At 41.8% G+C, this 19303-nt stretch overlaps 1 protein-coding gene across 5 annotated transcripts in view; it reads left to right on the plus strand.

The window, feature by feature from the left end:
- The window catches only part of nectin1b (nectin cell adhesion molecule 1b), a 142654-nt gene that overhangs the window by 107930 nt on the left and 15421 nt on the right, over positions 1-19303 (plus strand). For 4 of the 5 annotated variants that reach the window (XM_044031848.1, XM_044031851.1, XM_044031849.1 and 1 more), the window contains exons 6-9: positions 4849-4996; positions 6657-6725; positions 12767-12860; positions 17600-17701. In XM_044031848.1, the coding sequence (XP_043887783.1) occupies positions 4849-4996; positions 6657-6725; positions 12767-12860; positions 17600-17701 (413 nt within the window). The remainder of the gene's footprint in view (positions 1-4848; positions 4997-6656; positions 6726-12766; positions 12861-17599; positions 17702-19303) is intronic. The other variant, XM_044031850.1, reaches the window with a different exon arrangement.

The following is a 19303-nucleotide window of genomic DNA, read 5'->3' on the forward strand; positions in this document are numbered from 1 at the left end:
GATGATGTTCAACAGCTAAGGTGCATAAGATATGGTAATCATTGACTTGATAATTCACTGCTGTGGCAGTCTCCATGGCTCTTCCAAGGCTTCCCCTGGCTATTCATTGAATTTAAAAGGGGTAATCTATCATAAAAGTTGTGCTTTAATGCATTAAGCAGTTCTAAAGTTTTACACCATAATGTGCATTAACTTCAGAGACTGATTTTTTCTCTTTCTGCTAACAGCACAGAGTTGGTTCTGGCACTGATGTTGACTGTTAAAGCAGCAGCAGAGAATCACTGCATACAGTAATTCAGCGCCTGTGATTATTACTGTTGGCAATCCACTGTTTATTCTACAACAAGGACAAAGCCCTCCTTATGTAGCACTGCCTATTGTGTTCAGTGCTGGGGGGGGGATTTCCAAAAGATTACTTTCACAGGACAAAGTCATGGGCCTCAGTCTCTCCTTAAGACAGGAGCGTTTATTAAAGCAGCTCGAGGCAACATTTTATAACCTTTGAGTTTTACTTAAATCAAGTGAGCGAGAACCAGACTTCTGCAACTCCTGTAACTCCATGATGAGACTTTAGTCAATCACAGAAAGGTTTAGAGAGTGAGAGAGAGAGAGACAGAGAGAGACAATGTCCCATTGGTGAAAGGTCACTATTCCCGACCTGGCAAAAACTGTCAATGCTGTAAATCAAGCTAAAATATGTAGAGAAAAAAATAAAAATTAGTTAAAACAGTTAAAGGCATGGGTCATCTTTTGCACATGGAAGTATCTTATCATTTTAAATAGTCTAGGGTCACTATGGGTGAGCGTTGCCTTGTTTTGCAAATGTCTGTTGTTAACACAGGGAGTCTGTGGAGCAGCGGCGATGTTTTACATAGGCTTCTCTTTTTTTCAAAATGGCCATAAATCGTATAATTACTGTATTAAATATGCCTCTGCTAAATGCCAGGACTCCTCAGTATGAACTCAGTACTTCACAATAAAAGCCTTTGTTGCAAAAACAAACATCTCAGTGACTTAACAGATACAGAGATCGAAAAGGAATGTTCTGTTGCCGTGAACTGTGTGAGGCTTCCAGTAAAAACAGGTGAGAGCGCTAACCTCTAAATGAGCACCCAGCTCAGTCATGGGAGACTCACCCAGTCACTGTAGCTGCTGTATAACGTACAGTAGAAGGGCTTGGCGTCCGTACAGTGATATAAGTGGTCCCAGCTCAGCATTACGGTGCTCAGTGTGAGTAATGAACGCAGGCCGACTAATCATTTTGTTTAACTGCGCGCGACGCTCAACACCGCTATTCACACGTGTGGCTGTTAATGTTTTGCAAATTGATTTCACCAAAACGCCACAAGGGCGATTGGGATCTCGTAATGTAAAACTCATTTCCTTAAAAAAAAAAAATAAAAAAAAAATATGATCTCCAGATACTGATAATTCTGCAGTTATAAGAATCAGAAAAAGCACTCAGACTACCTTGATGTGTGAGGAGGTGACAAGCTAAGCCCTGTGTGCTGAGTGCCTTGGGCTCCACAACAGGGAAATTGCATTCTCATCCACTCCGCTGTGTGTTAGTGTTACACAACAGACTGTTGTGTCTAGCAACATTTGCATTATGGCCATGAAATTCAGCCCACTGGCTAGCGCCGTGTGGTGCGACGAGTCCTATAGCTTATCTGCGGACCACGCCACATGCCGCAAGATCACGCTCACGGCCAATCACAGCAACTCTGAAGCCTTCTCTTTTTTCTTTGGAATTGAAATGCATCACAAGAAAGACATGTAAAGTGAGCACAAAGAAAACCTATTTTGCTCGCGTTGCAGATTTGACATAACTTTTAAGTGCCAGGTGAAAGGAAGATTACAGTAGCAACGACCACCGTAGCGTGACATAACACTCTGATGGACATGATGTGTAATCACTGGCTTTCAGGCGGCAAGCGGTTTGGGAACAAGGTGGGCCAACACGCATGCTATTGTGTGGCCGTATGTGAAGTAGTCCTCTGTGTCCAGCTTTATGGGCAGTGAATCAAGCAAGCAGGCCGGGGCTGTTGAGAAGAGCCCCCTTGGGAGCGAGGCCTTGTTCTGTCACTACTGAGGGGACGGCCAGATAATAATGGAGACATCATGAGGGCAGGAGATAGCCTTTCCTTTTCAAAGTGGAAGATGGCAAGAATTTGCCATGCCCCATCACAACAGGCTCACATCCACTGATTGGTCCCTGGACTGTCATGAAAAGGACAGCTTTTAGAGCTCTTGTCGAGGGAGACGGATGCCGGTGCTTCATCCCTCCACAACAACTAATGATATCTACATTATGCGTGTGAAAATAGTTTCAGCAGTAACTGGCATCAGTCGCGACACAAAGAAATAGGTTCTCGAGGGACCGTCAGCAATTTAGCTCTGTATCTATCTCACAGCAGATGAACACAATTTTGATTTAATACAGCAGGGGTTGATAGTCTTTTTCCTCTGAAAGGCCATTTCAATTGTTTCAGTTTCCTTTGTAGTGTGTCTTAAATTATTGAACACATATATCACACAGAAACGGCTTGTTGTGTTGTATTTGTTATGTCTGTTGTTTCATCTCAGGAAAAAAACAAAAAAAAAACCACACTTTTTTTCCTCAGTATCAATAATCCAGTCTGTGATGTTTGGTTTTTTTGTGTGACAAAAATGACGCTCACGTCTCCTTCACCAGTTCTCCTCCTGAATGATCCTTATCCAAAAGCAAATGTCCTTGGAACTTTAGATAATGGCCTTTTTCATCAATGCTACTGCCTCCCTGAAGGTTGCTGAGGCTGGCAGGGGTGTTTCAATTACAGGTTAGGAACTAAGCTTATGACACTGGGCCAAGTCAGAGGATTTGGGGTCATTGCAGTCTATTATACACAGCCAATGATAAATGAAAGAGGAGTTTCATAAAATGCCATTGCTGTGGACTCATGGAATCAGATTTCAGGGCCCTTTTCTTTGCCTTCTCTACTATAGTCTGGCTTCTCCATTATTCCAACAAAGAAATAACCGTCTGTTAATTTTGATACATCAAACTTTCCAAACTGGAGTGGATTTTTCTTTTCTATGCTCGTCAGCCGTGATTCTTAAGACTTGTTAGTTGACCTTGTGAATTGACTCACAGGCCAGCTGTATGTGGCCAGGAGGCCGGATGTTCCCTTCACCTGTAACACTAAATTATTCATTGTTGATGCGAGGTGTTAAGTCATAAATCCATATTTGTTATGGACAAATAGTCACAAAATATGTCCAGTTTCTTGTGTCTGGTGCAAGAACAACGGGTCCATTTATATTATATTATTATATATATTATATATAATGTAATATATATATTATATTATATTATATAACTATTTCTTGCCCTGTAACATACAGACACTTGGTCAGAACCTTGGAATCACTTAGTTCAATGTTTTTAACATACGGGATAGTCCAGTGTGCAACATGTGTTTTGAATGACTGACTTTCCACTTGACAAGTGCCAGCAGAGTCGCCCGGGGTGCACGGCGGGTGCGCAAAGCACACGACTGCAACACTTGAAGACAGGGTTCAAATCCAGACTTGTCTGTATTGAATTTAAGAAACACATGTTAAAGCCACAAAAGTACTCTTATTGATGCTAGGGGAAGAATTTTGTTATGATAATATTTGACGGAAAATTCAGAAAAACCCCCAAAACAAACAGTTATGGGTGATGTCTTCAGATATTCAAGTCAGTGGGGGACGGGCGCCAAAACCTGGTTCCAACATGGCACCTGTTCCTAAACGATTAGGACACACCTGACCAAAATGACAACACCATTGTCGGTACCTGGCATATTTCCATGTGTGCTGAACAGTTATTCAATATCAGTGATATTCGTGATGTACTTCCCCTGTTTTTCCTATTACAGTCTGTGTACTGTTTAAATTATGGCGAGTTATTTAGCACAGGAAATGAAAAAACATCCACATATTTTGCAACCCAAGTCATCAGACATTCCCTGTGATGGTGGACACAGATCGGCTTTAATCATTACTTGTAAACATTGGGTTTCAGATAATGCAGTGCCGGTTTTAAAAGAGTAAAATGTACGTGTTGATTTGAAGATTTGCACTGGAATCCCAAGGCTTTTAAAATGAACAACCTTGGCTTTATCAGCAGAGGGGGTGACTGGAGTGCTGAACACAGAGCAGAGAGAGTAACATTAAAAAAACGGCAATGTTTGCTCTGCAAGACCTTTGTGTTGTGTTTTCCTTCACAAATCAGTTACAGTGACAATTTTTTATAAATACATTTTACACTTTATTTATCTCTGTAATGTCGGATATATATTTTGCATGTTTTACCCCATTCTGGCAAGGACTGTAAATGTAATAGCCCTGTCATGCTCTTGAGAGTGCATTTGGGTTCATTGTCAAAGCCGAGCCAATTTAGGCGTCTTTTGAACAGATGATGGAGTACACATTAGAAATGCAGCAGCAGCTGCTGAGTGACCGCAGCAGTGTGGTATTCATGCAGTGCCAAAGCAGAAAGGACAATGGTCTCATCCTGAAATGTATGTCTGGAAATAACGTTTTTTGACAGAAAGCCTCGAGGATGGCAAACGTAGTGTCAAAAATGTTCCCTTTTTTTTTTTTAGTTTTTTTCTTTTCTGGCTTTAATTTTGAAACATTTTCAGCCACACGGTTGAGTTTGCCCAGAATCCCGGTGATTTATTGTTCCCATTGTCTATGGAGGATGTCATTGAGATGTGACATTAGTGAACTTGCTTTGTCTTTCTCTGGTGTTCAACCCAGCAACATCGTTTACTCAATGAGCACCTATCCTGACAGTGTTGTGTCTCCTCTCATCTGCAGAGAAGCCGATGGCTCAGGGTCCCCCCGGTGGTGTTATAGGGATCCTCGGAGGGGTCGTCGCCATCGGACTCATCATCGGAGTGGCTGTTACTGTCTTCATGGTCCATCGGCGGCAGCAGAAGACCCGCACCGAGACGGATAATGACCTGTGAGTACCGTGCCTCTGCCAGACAGCATTGCAGTGAGCTGGACAGGTGGTAAGATTAACCATGAACTCTTGTCAAGCCATGAGGTGGAAACATTTTGGAAAGGACAAAGCACATTTTAAGGGAGTGTGGGGGGGATTGATGATGTGGCGAGAGACAGACGAAACCACTGCAATGATGTCGGTACCTTCTTCTCATTCCTGAGAGCCAACAATCTTCTTTCACTTTATGAGAAATAATCTAATTGTGCCGAAACTTAAAAACACAGAGCAAGCATATCTTTGCGGCAAATGGAACAATATATTATCATTAAAGCTGCAACTGTTAAGATGTTACTTTATTATAATGGGAGTTGTGGTGGAGCCCATTTCCCATTAAAACACGAAACACTAAAATTCTAATCAGGACTGATTGCAAGACCATGTGCTGCAGTCTGTTCTTGGGAAAGCATCCCCACTGGTGGGTTATTACGATATCGCCAGGAAGTTAAGGAGATTTTCCTGGAGATTGTGTCAAATGTCTTCAAATTATTCTTTTGGAATTACGCTGATCAATCTTTATTGGAAACAGAAGAACTAGTGAAACAAAACTTGACGATTGGGTTTTGGACAAACAACCAAATCACAAATCTGAGGCAATAAATCCCAAATATGAATATTGATTCTCCTCATTCTGATAAAGTCTCTGTACTGGAAAAGTAATATATGTTGGTCCTTTTAAACTGATAAATGTACTGTTCATAATGTGAAATGAGAAAATAGACTTCTTTCCCAGACTTAGGGCCCCACTCTTTGGCCAACCTGGTAATTCTTTTCAGTATGCAAACCAGGGGCCATGACACCTTTGAATATAACCAGCTGTTGCCTGCACACATAGGGAGAAACAGAAGTAGCAGAGGATGGAGCTGAGAGAACAACAAGCCACAGAGCTGTGGAAATCAAAAAAACAAAAACAAAAACATGTACAAAGGTGATATAAATCTCTTGGCACCTGTTTTGGAAGAATAGTAAAAAAAAAAAATCTCCTTTCAGCAGAGAAGGTAACAAGCAGTCAAGTTGAATCTCATGAATTGTCTTTGTCTGAAACACCTGGCCATGGCAGGGAGTTCAATAGTTGCCAGGGTTTCCATTATGCTCCTGGGTATTTACTGCATATACAAGAAGCAGAACAGAGACCCATGGGAATGATGCTCCTTGTGTGCACGGGTTGGATTTCATCCACCCTGGGAATCTTACCAAAACAGACGAGATTGGGGGTGTGCAGGGTCTGGCTGAGGGTGCACACGAGCCTATAATCAACTCACATGATGAGATTATAATGCACATTTCAGTGGTTGCCCCTCCAGAATGGTTGTAATTGATTTGATATTCAAAGCAGTGATGCAAACATCAAGCATCAGCGAGTTCACTCGGCCAGCTCTTTTGGCCAAAGTGAGTGCCCGTGCTGCACATCCCTGCACTCTGTCATGGCGGCAGGTCCAACGCTAAGCCCTCAAACCACACCGCCGCTGCCTCTCAGGAATGCTTTTCAAGACAAATGAAGCACAAAGACTCTTAGCTCTTCCATTGCATTCTGTCTCTTTCTCCCTCCCTGCTAATCTATCTTTCTCTCTCACTCTGATGCCAAAGTAACTGCTCTCTGTTTCCCACTCCCCTCTCTCAGCATTGCTGTTGCTGCTGTTGCTGATAGTTGTGTGACACAGGCTCCAGAGAAGCCAGAGTCCCCCACAAGGAAAGTAGAGGCACCTGACCCCAGTCTATCCCCCGCTGAACCCTGTCCTCCTGGATCCTCTGTTCTGTTGCCTGCATGTAACGGTGGCCTGCAAGTGACATACTTGAGCACGCCGCTGTGAGCACTGAAAGCGGCAAACGTTGACCAAAATGCTAATTTCCCTCGAAACTCACACTGGACTTGATGTAGTAGAACATCAGATCTGTGGAAAAATCCATTTTAATTTCATATCATACTACAAAGTGATCATTTGAAGTCAAATTCAACATATTTGTGTCATAATACCATTAAATTGTTGCATTTGGTGCATGGCAAAAACTTCATCAAGTCAAACCAAAGCAGTTTGATTAAACTATGGATGCAAATTAAACTGAGTGGAAACAGCGCCAAGATAAATCCAAGTTAATTAAAAGTCTAAAGATAAAATATCCAGCTCCACTTTGAGTTTTTCTTAGATTTGGGGAAGTGAACTGAACACATACTGTATATTACTTTGTTAATCAGAGATGGTTCCATAAGCTTGGTTTTTTGTTTTTCCTCGCAATCGCATGCGCTGGACATAAGTGATAGCGTCTTTCTCATGAGACCACATTGCTGAACCTCTGTCCTCCGCCTCCCGCTCTTTCCCCTGCTTTTGTTTGCACGACTGTTGGCAAAGATGCATGATAAGAGTCATAGTTGTTGTCAGTGTTGTTGTTTTCGTTTACTCCTCGGCATGGAATGCTTACATGTAGTGACGTGTCTCAGAGCCAGAACTGACTAGATTCATCTTTGTTGTCATCCGATATGTTCCGTGTCGTACAAGGAAAGTGTCAACTTCTTTTTCAAATGTCGAATTATGTAAATGTGGAGCAGTTTCAACGTGAATGTGTGGCCACTGTCAGAAATCCATTGCATTCTATGAATGTCTGTTGTTGGAGTAAAGAGGAAGTGTTTAGCCAGACTGTTTAATTCTGCATGTTGATGAGCTGTTAATGGAGCCTGGGCATTTGATAACATGCCTGACTGCTCCGCCAGTCACGCTCACAAAGCGGCACATGATGTGACTCAAAATTGGTCAATCCTCATATATCACTGGTCCTTTAGAGGCCGCGCTGGCACAATAGTCAACTGATTATCAAAATGGATGGGCGATGTCAACAGCGGTGTTTTCAGAGTAACGCGTTCATCGCTGTCTTTTGCCCCCACTGTGATGCACGACCTCCAAAATGTCGCAAAAAGCACCGCCAATCGGGACGCCATTCCCCCCCGGCAAAATGAATTAACTCCCTCCCGACGTGCAGCTGGTGTTGACACAGATGCAGATATTAGCTGGTATAAATCACTCTCATGCCAATTTCCTGGCGCAAGATGCGAAAGGAACGAGATATCACTGTCACCAAACAAGAAGAAGATATTTTCCTTTTCTTAGATATTGGTATCAAACAATTTTTCTCACCTTCTCGTGTTAAAATGTTTGGTTTTTTTTAGCCTTGAATTGTGATTTTGGAGGGCGTTTGAAAGTTGTTGAAGAACTCTTGAGAGAATATTGATAGATACTAACTGAAGTGACTTGATTTGATTTTGTCTGCACTTTGATTTATAAAGGAGGTCACTCAGGCTTTGTACCATTGCTGTGTGGAGACCTTTAAAAAATGTAATAAATGGTTAATTCATTGTTGGAGTCCCTGTAGCGCTAAGCTGTAACCAAAGTAGAATCATCCTTCTTTGTCTGTCTGGATCATTCATGGACTGTTACTGTACTGGGTGTGAATGTGAATCAACCACTATTGTTGTTTATGAGTGAAAATGGTGTTTAGTTTCCTCTGTGCACAATGTTACACATGCAGTACAAGTGTCTATATAACAATCAGCTGTATTTTGTTTCTCATGTCCATTTGAATAGCAGTGTAAAGCCTGGGGTGTTGGGAACTGGCTGTGTGTATAATTGTAAAGTTTTGTTTTTAAAAAAAAAAGCAGAGCACAGAAATATTTTTTGGTATCAAAGAACAAAAACAGAAGTCATTCTGGTTTCTTTATAATTTTTTTTATTTCTTCACAAGTACAAGAATTAAAAAAAAGAGAAAAAGAAAGCTGAGTTCTGCAAAGCAAATTCTGACCACCATTTGAAAAGATCAGAGCACGACAAAGCATGAAAGTAATTGCCTCCTAAACATCAAATCACACTTATCCAATCTTGCAATTAAAAGTATCATTAGCATTTAAATGACCAGATAAGATTGTGATCAACAGAAATCAATGAGAGCCGCAAAGGATCGGCTGAAACCCCTCGGCATTGTTTCCCATAAGCTGGGCTGGGGTCATATGGCAGCTCTGTAATCCAAAGGTTTCTGTGGATGTGACAGTTCACTTTTTACACACAGTGAACAGGAAGTGCATTTTCACACTGAGGGTCAGTTTCAGCTTTGATAATCTGCAGCTCAAAAAAAATAAAAATGAAAGCCAAGAAAATGGAGAGGTCACTTTTCTGTGTGTGTGTGTGTGTGTGTGAGCACATTGCAAAAGTCATTTCTTTGCTGTAAATCTTCCGTCACAGATTACTCCTCTCAGTTTAAGGATTAGTTATGTTTTCTCCTCGCTATCCCCCTGAAATCTCTCCTTAAGCTGCCCTGAGCCTTTTGTAGCCAGCAGAGCGGGGAAGAGCGAGGTCTTCAAGGTGGATGTCTGATGAGGAAACAGTGCAAACTTGAATGTAGCTTACGGTTCTCTGCCCAGTGCTTTCTGCTCCCCACAGGCTTGTGGTGCTTGTCGGCTTTCATTAGTGTCTGTCTCTCAAGAAAGCCAACGCCCACATGCTGCCTGCATCACATTCAGCACAACAGAGGAAGCCGCTGCACAATCACACAGCCGAGATGCACCGGAGGTGGTCGAGCCGAACGTCCCCGGCATCTGACGGATAACATCTCGCAATAACTTTGACCACAAAGTGGCAGAATTAGCGAGGTGGAAGGAGGAGAATGATGCACAATGCTATACGCACACAAATATAATGTGCTGCATATTTTACCCACCATATGGCACACGTATACATCAGAGCAGGAAAACAACCTCAATAAATATTAAATAAATTCCAAGCTAGGGCTGAGCATATGGTTGTGTTGGAGAGGAGGCAAAACATGTTGACATAAAAAGGGATGTTGCAGTCATAAAAATAGATGTCTGCTCTTGTAGCACAGTTTGAAAGACGACGCTGGCACAAATGATGATTTGATTTTGTGTAATAAACATGGTCTCACATGCTCACATCAATTTCTTTCTTTTTTTTTTTAAGTGATACATGCTAATTCATTTTTAAAGATGAAGCAAATGACTGTTCTCACTTTAACTGACATAATGGCTTTGCATCTTTGGGCAGAGGACATTTTTCCCCCATAGTGCATTGCAAAGGAATTGGAAATTGATGGAGGTTGATGCCCAAGCAGCTTCAATTTAAAAAAAAAACAAACAAACATGAAATATACCAAATCAGGGTATTTACCTACGATGAACAGATTTAGATGAACCTTTTCTTTAAAAGTCTGTTTCATCCTGGAGAATATTCATGTCACTGTGTGTTACTGTATGATCTCACACTCACAGCGCTGTGCTATATTTGCTGAATTATTGAATGCAATCTTAACAGACATCATAGATTTGCTGGCACCAGTTAGTTTTTTTTCTTTTTCTCTGCAGCTGCATCGGGTAGCTGGGCCAATATGTTGGGCTGCTAAGAGAATGGTCGATTATTATGACTTCAGTGTTCTCGTTTTTTTCCAATAAAAGCAGATAAGGCGTGCGGCGCATTCAATACGAATGCAGTGTTTGAAACAAATGTGGTCCGAGAATAATTAACCATAAGGAAATAAGAAAAAAAACACATTTAATACGAGAAGGTGACTTCAGCACTGGACAGCGACACAGCTCAGGCAGCCACGTTCATAACAACACAGACATTTACATGTATGCGTAAATGTATACATTTAAAATGCGAGAGCAACAACAAAGCACGGTAAAAACTGTTTTCCTTGTTCATTTAAAAACAAAAATATAGATAAGTTTGACTTTATTGCACATACATGATATTTATCAACTATAGTCCAGACACTAAGGCTATTTTTGCTCTGTTTTCCTGACGGCTGTGTCAACAAGCAGTGACAGTCTTATACACTGTTGGTCCACTTTTCGTGCATAACGTGATTAAAAATGCAAACTGGATATATGACGAGGAGAGTTCAGTCGGATTCGATAAAGCCACTCAGCATATAGAGGCCCCTGCACACGACTTACATGAACACATTTCTTCAACAAACGCAAATGGAATCAAATGCATGGAGCAGGATCTAAATCCAAATGCATGCATTATACATCAACATGGTATAAATCCCATCCTGCTAGAATAAATGGATTCCAATATGATCATGTGCAGCTCCACTTGTCTCAAAAGACAGTAAAAGTTGTGTAAAACATCAAACAATGTGCCTCTTTAAAAAAAAATGACAATTGTTCAGGGTGTTCATTAACTTTCTCCCCCTGCAAGCTAATGGAAAGTGATGATTGGACGCCTCGGTGTACGCTCAGGCCAGACAGAGGATGAAAATTACGTTTTGCCTCATTTACATGTCATGAAAGCAAATGATCTCGTTGGCTGCCATAGCAAAGATTCCACCTGTATCAAAATCCAGTCCAATGATGAGTGATGATTACGATTCTTTATAATGAGCCTGCCGCTGTACCTGCACACGCCACATTTCACAGGACCCACAATTATCTGTCTCTGAGAGAAATGGATGCCTCTCCTCTGAAGGCTCTGAAATGGAAGAGGGTTGTTGTTAGATGAGGGAGTGTGCTGCTGCACCTCGTCCCTCTCTCTCTCTCTCTCTGTCTCTCTCTGTCTCTCTGTGTTTGCTGTGCCTCTGTGCTGCTGTAGGCTGAACAGGGTGCCACACGAATCTGGCAGTGGCACGGCATCCCTGTCTGGAGACAAGGTGATACGAACTGGAAATAATGAGCGTGAAAGAAAGAGTTAAGAGGTGCACTCATGCACAAATTTTCTGCACATTAAAACGCCGAGTTGGCCTTGCAGAAAGGTCATGTTATTCAATAAGGATGGAAATGGGAGGCGGGAGGAGCTGGAGATAACGCATGTAGGTACACAGCTCAGTGTCTATGATCCACTTCATTATCTTAGCTCACTCATTATATCATCGTCGCAATGTGGCGGATGACATCTGACTATCAGCGGGTTTGAGGGACGGAGTTTCCTTTGTAGTGATTTCATAGCACGCGCACTTTCTTGTCGGAAATTATCATCGTCATCCGCTTCAGACATTTTCAACATCAAGCTTACAATTACTGCTGTCCGTCCTCCTCACAAATGAATCCTCCTTTTTCATCTTAGCAGTTACTGTGTGCCGAGTGAGTGGCCTTTGTTGCCGTGAAAATGCTACTGCAGGACTGAGGGAAATAGTAGGTTGCGCTCTGTTTAATGGTGGCACTCAAACGAGCACAGGTGTTCAGGTGTCGAGGCTTTGTTCTTCCCCAGGTGTGTCAGCAGATAGGCAGGGTGAGTGCACTGGGATTAGGGGGAAGTTCGTACCAGGGATTCAGGCAAAAGTGGAGAGCGGAAAACTGCCAGCTGAGCTCTGAGTCACTGCTCAGGACGACATGTCAAACAAACAGTCGCCGCACTGTGGGGACGGTGTTTGTCCATGTGGCACTCTGGATGAGGCTCGATCCACCCTGAGGACTTGACTCACACATGCCCTTCTCCCTGCCCTCCATATCCCCCTCCATCCCCATCTCCTCACCTCAGTGTCCAATTACAGCCCACTCTCATTAGCACAGTGTCTCTCCAGCGAGAGCCTTTGAAAGGGCAGGGGGAATGGCTGCCGCTGCAACAAAGCCTCCAACCTGAGATCTATCAAAATCCAAGGAAAGAGTGAAAAAAAAGGCAAGTGCAGGCAGGACTTCTCATTATAGAGTGCCTTAGAAGGTGAGGGACGTAAAGGATGATGATCTCTCACTGTGCTGAGTGTCATGTTATCTTTTCACTCTCCTAACAGGACAGACCTCCCACCCGCCCACAAACCTGCCCCTCCCCCGCCCAAAAAGAAGAACTGTGACATGAAGGGACACTTGACATCCGATGACATCCAGGTAAGATTCACTTTTTCTCTCATTCTTTCCGGCTGATCGGACACAAATCCTGAGATTTCTGCATCACATTTCTGTCTCTTTGCCCCCATTGTTTGAGTGAAACATTGCAAAATCTGAGTCAAGTCAGAACATACCCCCTTTTCTTATCCTCCAACTTTTTATAGCACCAGATGAAAAACATATATTCACTTTAAGTTGAGAGAACTCTATTTATCCCCGGGGAGCTGTCTTGATTAATTAAGGGAAACAGTTGCCACACTGACAGAGAACTTGACAGTAGAGAGAAGAGACTCAGGTTTTGCAAAACACGAGAAGCAAAACGCCACAGAAAGTCGAAAGCACGACATCAAATCACAAAAGTACATACAAATATGAATGACCTACCTTATTCAGTGTTTATCAGAGATGTTATGTTGATGCAGAACTGACAGTACACGGACACCAAAGGCTTATGACACAGTAACAAGCTACAGATCCCTGCACAAACAGCACATTTACCATTAGAAGGTAATTGTTAGTTGTTTTACATTCAATCCGGACACCATAAGAATGGAAGCAAGAACAGTCTATTTTTCACTTCTGTATTTCCGTTGTTAACCCTTTAACACGGAGCACGTCGCAGGCGATCGGCGGTTTCCGAAAGCGGAGAAGTTGCACGTCAAAGCCACCATGTGGTTATTACGGTAATTTAACGTGCACTGAACAGGAAGCCTGCGAATGAGCGTCTTTGGCACCAAAGAGGAGAGAGTTGGAAAAACGCCTGTGCATAAGTTTCCATTTGTAGGCCTGTTTTTGCTCATTGAGACAAAAACTCAAACACATGCTTCTTGTGTGTGAATTTCAAATTTCAAATCTGCAAAATCTGGTGTTGATGTACAACTACAGTGTTTTCTTTAAATACAAATTCTAAGTTGTTAACTATTTTAACATGCAGTCACTTGTAAATAATCACCAGAAAATGAAAGTTATTTTGGGCAAAAGCACTTACTCACAGGACATTTCTGGTCCCTTTATGGTTAAAATAAGCAAAAGAAAGTCCAGACGGACATTGTAAGGCTTACGTGTTAAAGGGTTAAAATACACTATGCATCTTACACAGTATGTACAACATGCTGCGTTAATTCATAGTATTATGATTGTTTGAGTGGTAAAGGGAGTAAAGTACCACACAACTCTGAGGAGCGCTGTTTTATTTAATCAGGTGATGTGATTTTTATAACATGAACAAGCAGCTTTGTTATTAATCAGTGACAAACTGAAATGTCAACAATGAGCGGATTAGTGAGGGAGAATTATGCAGCGACAACAATGTTCTCTGATCACTGATCTGGGCTAAACGGTGTCATTGCGGCGATGCAAACCTGATATCTTTAGAACATCTGCATGCATTTGAAAACACAATCTTTTTGTTTTTCAATGTAAACCTGTAAAATCACAAGAAAGACAAACTAAATAGTGAAAAAAGATAAAAAAAAATAAACATTCAAGGGGGCTTTTAGTTCCACCTTCATTTTCTCTCAGCTCAACATGTTTCTGCCTGTCAATCATCTTGATGAGCAGTGTATTGAAATGACACAGAGATGATCAGCATCTGTAGAGCCAGCAGGCAACTCATAATAACAACAGTTTACATTTTATTCCCTCTCGTTTTTTTTTGAAGACGAACAAAACACCAACTCTCCCAATTATACTATTTCATAGTTTAAATGGGGTGTAAGAAATTAACTTCACAATACAACAACAACAACAAAAAGCACATTTGAATAAATACAGGCAAAACATCTGAAAGTATGACTGCTTTTTTAAAAAAAAAGCTATTATTTCTAATTTGTGCCTGAAACCATTTCTATGTTATCGTTGAGATCATGTTTTTATGTCTGTTTAACAATTGAGGCTCTGTGTTCATGGTCGAGTTAGCTTAGCAATCGCAGTTATCCAAACACGCGAAGAAAAATGGAACATAATGGAGAAAAAATGGAATATAATAATGTATTTTAAGGCTGGATCAAATCGCAGTCTGGTCAGAACTCTGGACACGCTCCTGCAGAGTCTTTCCAAGCCTGTCTCCTTAATTGCAAGGCAAAGCTTATGTATGTGGTTTATATCTCGCTCTTTTTCTCCTTCTTCTTTGTCCCTGAAGCTCTTCTCCAGTCCGCATTTCAAACTGTCGTGTTCCAGTTCGTTGGTTGGGAATGCTGCCTCAAAATGAACACATTCCTACATCTTTTAGCCAGTTTCAACAGTTCATACATCAAAATGTTTGGCTTGTTCAACACAATCTTACAACTTTTTGACACATTTAACTCTTTTTCCCTGCAAATCCCGCCTCCTCCACGGGGGATTAGCAACTAATGAGAGCACTCATCATTTTCTGGGGACATGCACGTGTCCTAGTTGTACATGTAAGTGAGTGACACATTCAATGCATCACAGACCTGCTATTGCAAACTACATGCGGTAGCTAATTGACTCCAAGTTTCCTGGGAACGCGCTGCTCGTAAGATTCCAACTTCTACGACAAACAATGACTTCCGGTGTTTGGGATTATGGCGCTTTGATGAGAAGGAGACGGGAAGTATTGGCTGCATTTGGATTCCACACTTACAGACTCTAACCTTATTGTCAGCAGGCCTCTGCCCATCCACTGCTTCTGAATTGTTCATAGGACTTTATAAGTCCTGCAATGGGGAAATATATGAAAATGAAAGTTTTAGCTTAAATAAGGAAACAGAGAAAAAGAACAGTTCAAATTTAGAAAATAGACTCAATATTATGTTTTGCTTTCTCATAATGTGGTTATTGGCCTTGCTCTGCTCTGACCACATTTCATGATATGAACGCCAAGGAAAAGTTTGAATTAAGGCACAGTGACAGACACAGACAGGTAATGGAAAATGCAGTATATTCTATTATTGCAACAGGAGCCTGAAAAAGAATTGGATAGTGTTGCTTTATTTCAGAAATGCCGGGTGATTTCACTGGCCTGTAGAGACTGGCAGCATCCCGGCGCTATCGTTGCCCAGTGCACAAAGCAAAACTGGCAACGTAGTATAAACATCTGCGCTCGCTACATCACAAGCAATCAGTGCATGTTGTGGTGAGATGGTCTCCGGGAGCCAAGCAGACGACATCCATCCAGGAGGCTGATGTCTTTATGTTCCGAACAAACGTTTCCTCCAGCTAATTACATATGAAGTCTGGTGCTCAGCTCACCGTTCAACCACTCAGCCATTCACTTCTTTGCCTTTTGATGTAACGTGAATGGGAACGCTGACGGCAATCAGCACCTTTTTTTTTTTTTGTTTTCTTTCTTTCATTTGGCAGACTTTTTGATCAGTCATTTCATTTAGAAAGGTCTCCATTATCTTATTTTAATGTAATAATGCACAAAAAAATATGTTTATCCAGTGTTACTACATGTTGTCATTTGAGATGGACACATAACTTCATTTGTATACCCATATAGGGAATTTGGTTTGCAGTAACCAAGCTTATACACCAGCTTACTAGTAATATAAACACTTACAATTACATTGTGCCTTGAGATTTGGTCTTGACCAGTCAGCGATGTCGAATCATTCAAAAGATTCTAAAAAAAAAAAAGCATAAGACATGAAGTAATGAGACCTTGTAAATCACATTAAATCAGTGTAATGGTTTCTGTATAACAAATCATAATTTTTTTTTTAATTATTACAAAGCATTACGAAAGTTGTCATAAAGAATCATCCGCTTGGATTTTTGACACCGAACCTTTGACGCTCAACAGATCTAACTTTTCTGAGCACATCGCTCCGCGTTTGTCTCTAATTAGAAAACGTTAACACATTAAATGCTCAGCCTTCATTTTAAATGTGAAAGTTCAACATCTCAGACTATGAGGCGGCGGTCTCGTTTGAACTCCTCAAAATGCTGAGATATTTAATGAGGAAAGCAGAAGCACAGTGGCGCACCTTCCCCCATTAAAGGTGTCTTTGCTGTGGGATCATTTTGCGTTTGAATATCTCAGTTCACTGACATCAAACCGTTAAATGGGTTGTGTAGAATGAACATCACAGTGGGAGTTCACGATCGAGACAGCGAGTTTCTGAGGCTGCAAAAGTGTTTGTTTTTCATGATTCCCAAAAAAAAAAAGAGCATAAAACTAACTTGTTTATTCAGGATGAATTATATAAAGAGGGCTTCAATGAGCTTCATCTGCATGATTAATCTGTATCTGTTCTGTCATCACGTGTCACCCTCAAATAAATCCCCCCACAGTTGGTTCTGTCAGTGGCTATATCTCTTTCAGCTTTAGTTAAACTGCCGCTCCGCAATTTCCAAAGTTTACATCATCATTGTAGCCTTTGTGTGACATGGATGCAATTGATTAGACTAAATCATCTTTGATACACACAGAACAGAGAGTTCCAGCCGAGGGGATGAAGTTCAGACTGCTGTCTGTTGAGCGAATGGTACAAAACAATATAATAATATGCTCCTAATGCTCTGTAGCTTAAACTTAAACAAGTTTAATGAAATGATGTAGCCAGTAGGAAAATTAAATAGCGTATGATTGGAAAATGTTTTCTTTTTGTGGCATCATCTCCAACTCAACATTAATCTTAAATTCAGTCATACAGCAATACAAACGACAAGATTTAGATTATTTCTCCTATATATTTCTATAAGCAAATGTCGTCTTAGAACAGTCAACAAGGTGAGAAGGCCCATTTTCATGCACAGTGTGTTCCCTGTAGGTGGTTCATCTTGACAAAGACGAGGAAATGCAGAAGCTTCCTCTTCAGCCTCCTTATTACGACATGGCGCCCTCCGAGTCGACACCCTTCACTGATAAGCAGGTGAGTAGTGATGCCGCGCACGGGTGTAAAGGAGCCCCTCTTTGACAGGGTCACCCACAGCTGCTGCCTCCAGCGTGTGAAGTAATTGCTGGTGAAAGGGTGAACTCGATCTGCCAGTGTGCTCTGCGCCTTTTGAGAATTTATTTAGAAGTGAAATGCTGCAGCGCGACGATGTGACTGGAGATCTTTAACTTCGCTGCTTCGGCTTTGCTTTGTCTGTTTTTTTTTTGTTTTTTTTTAAAGTGGACGGGAGGTGTGTCTGACAAGCAGAACAGTCAGTCCACTCCTAAGCTTCTTATCTCGTCATTTACATCAGCCCCACTCACCTTCTACCAAAGCCTGAGTTTGTCAAAGACCTTCTCTCTGTGGACTATAATGCTGCTTTTCCACTACACATTCCTGGCACGCCTCGCCTTGTCACTGCACGGCACGGCGCGGCTTGACTCTACGCAGTTTGGTATGGTTTCCCATTACTATAGTACCTCCTCATCATAGCACGGCTGCATGAAACTGCCGTGACTTTGTTTTACAGGCAACACACACAAACTAGTGACTAGTGACTTGTAAAGCAGTTCTTTTTTTGGTGGTGATTCCCGGCTCCGCTAGTCTACATGCTGACGGCCGTGTCGTGAGTGACAGAAAACGCTCTGCGTAATATGAGTGTGAGTGAAAAGGGTGAATGGCAAAACTTTAGTGTAAAGCAGTGTTGAGCGGTCATCAAGACTAGAAAAGTCCTGTATAAATACAGACCATTTACAGTGGCCGGCAGTCTGACGACGTCACGTATAGTATCGGCTCAGCTCGCTTGGAACCGCGCAAGAGCAGGTACTAAAAAAAATGTACCAGGTACCAGGAACTATCCCTAATAGCAATAGCAACGAATAAAACGTCCAGAACCTCGCCGTGCCGTGTCGAGCTGTGCCGGGACTGTGTAGAGGAAAAGCCATATGACTGTCTCTGCCCTTAGCCTGACTTCCTGTCTACTGCCGCCCCATGCCACCATAATTACTCGTGTGTTTGCATGGCAACTATGTGCAGACAAATTACACTGTGATGCTTTTCAGCTCATCATTACCCCCGAGTATTAACTGTTGACTGCGAAGTGTTTGCCTTGTTATCAGCTGCGTCTGCTAACTGCGCCGAGCCTCCCTCGGTGGCAGATGCTCGAGTGTGTTGGAAGCATTGCTTGCTTTGGCTGGAGTCTCAGCCTTGAGTTAAAAAAATAGATTAATAATAAGTCTTTGAGTTTTTGGATGGTGTGGGTGTCTGTGTGTGAGCGTCTGTGCAGGCAGATGAAAAAATAAACGTCACTGCGTCACACTGTGATAAATGTCTGCCGGCAGGAGAAGTCTGTTTTACATAAGTATTATTGTTGCTACCTGCTAATGAAGCTGAGAATGGATGTGCAAATAATAGCATGTGCTGTTATTTGTGTAAATGAGAAAGGTGCAACTTGGAGAACAAGGTGGATCAACTTTTTGTGACTCCATATACTGTGATTGTTTCAGCTATGTACTGTATGTGTTTAAATTCAATTGGATCAATACCTTGGCCTGATTTCAACTATTTCTTTAAATTGTCTTTTTGTCAGTGAACAATGAT

This window comes from Solea senegalensis, linkage group LG8 (assembly GCF_019176455.1).
Source record: "Solea senegalensis isolate Sse05_10M linkage group LG8, IFAPA_SoseM_1, whole genome shotgun sequence".
In the NCBI taxonomy this organism is placed as follows: domain Eukaryota; kingdom Metazoa; phylum Chordata; class Actinopteri; order Pleuronectiformes; family Soleidae; genus Solea; species Solea senegalensis.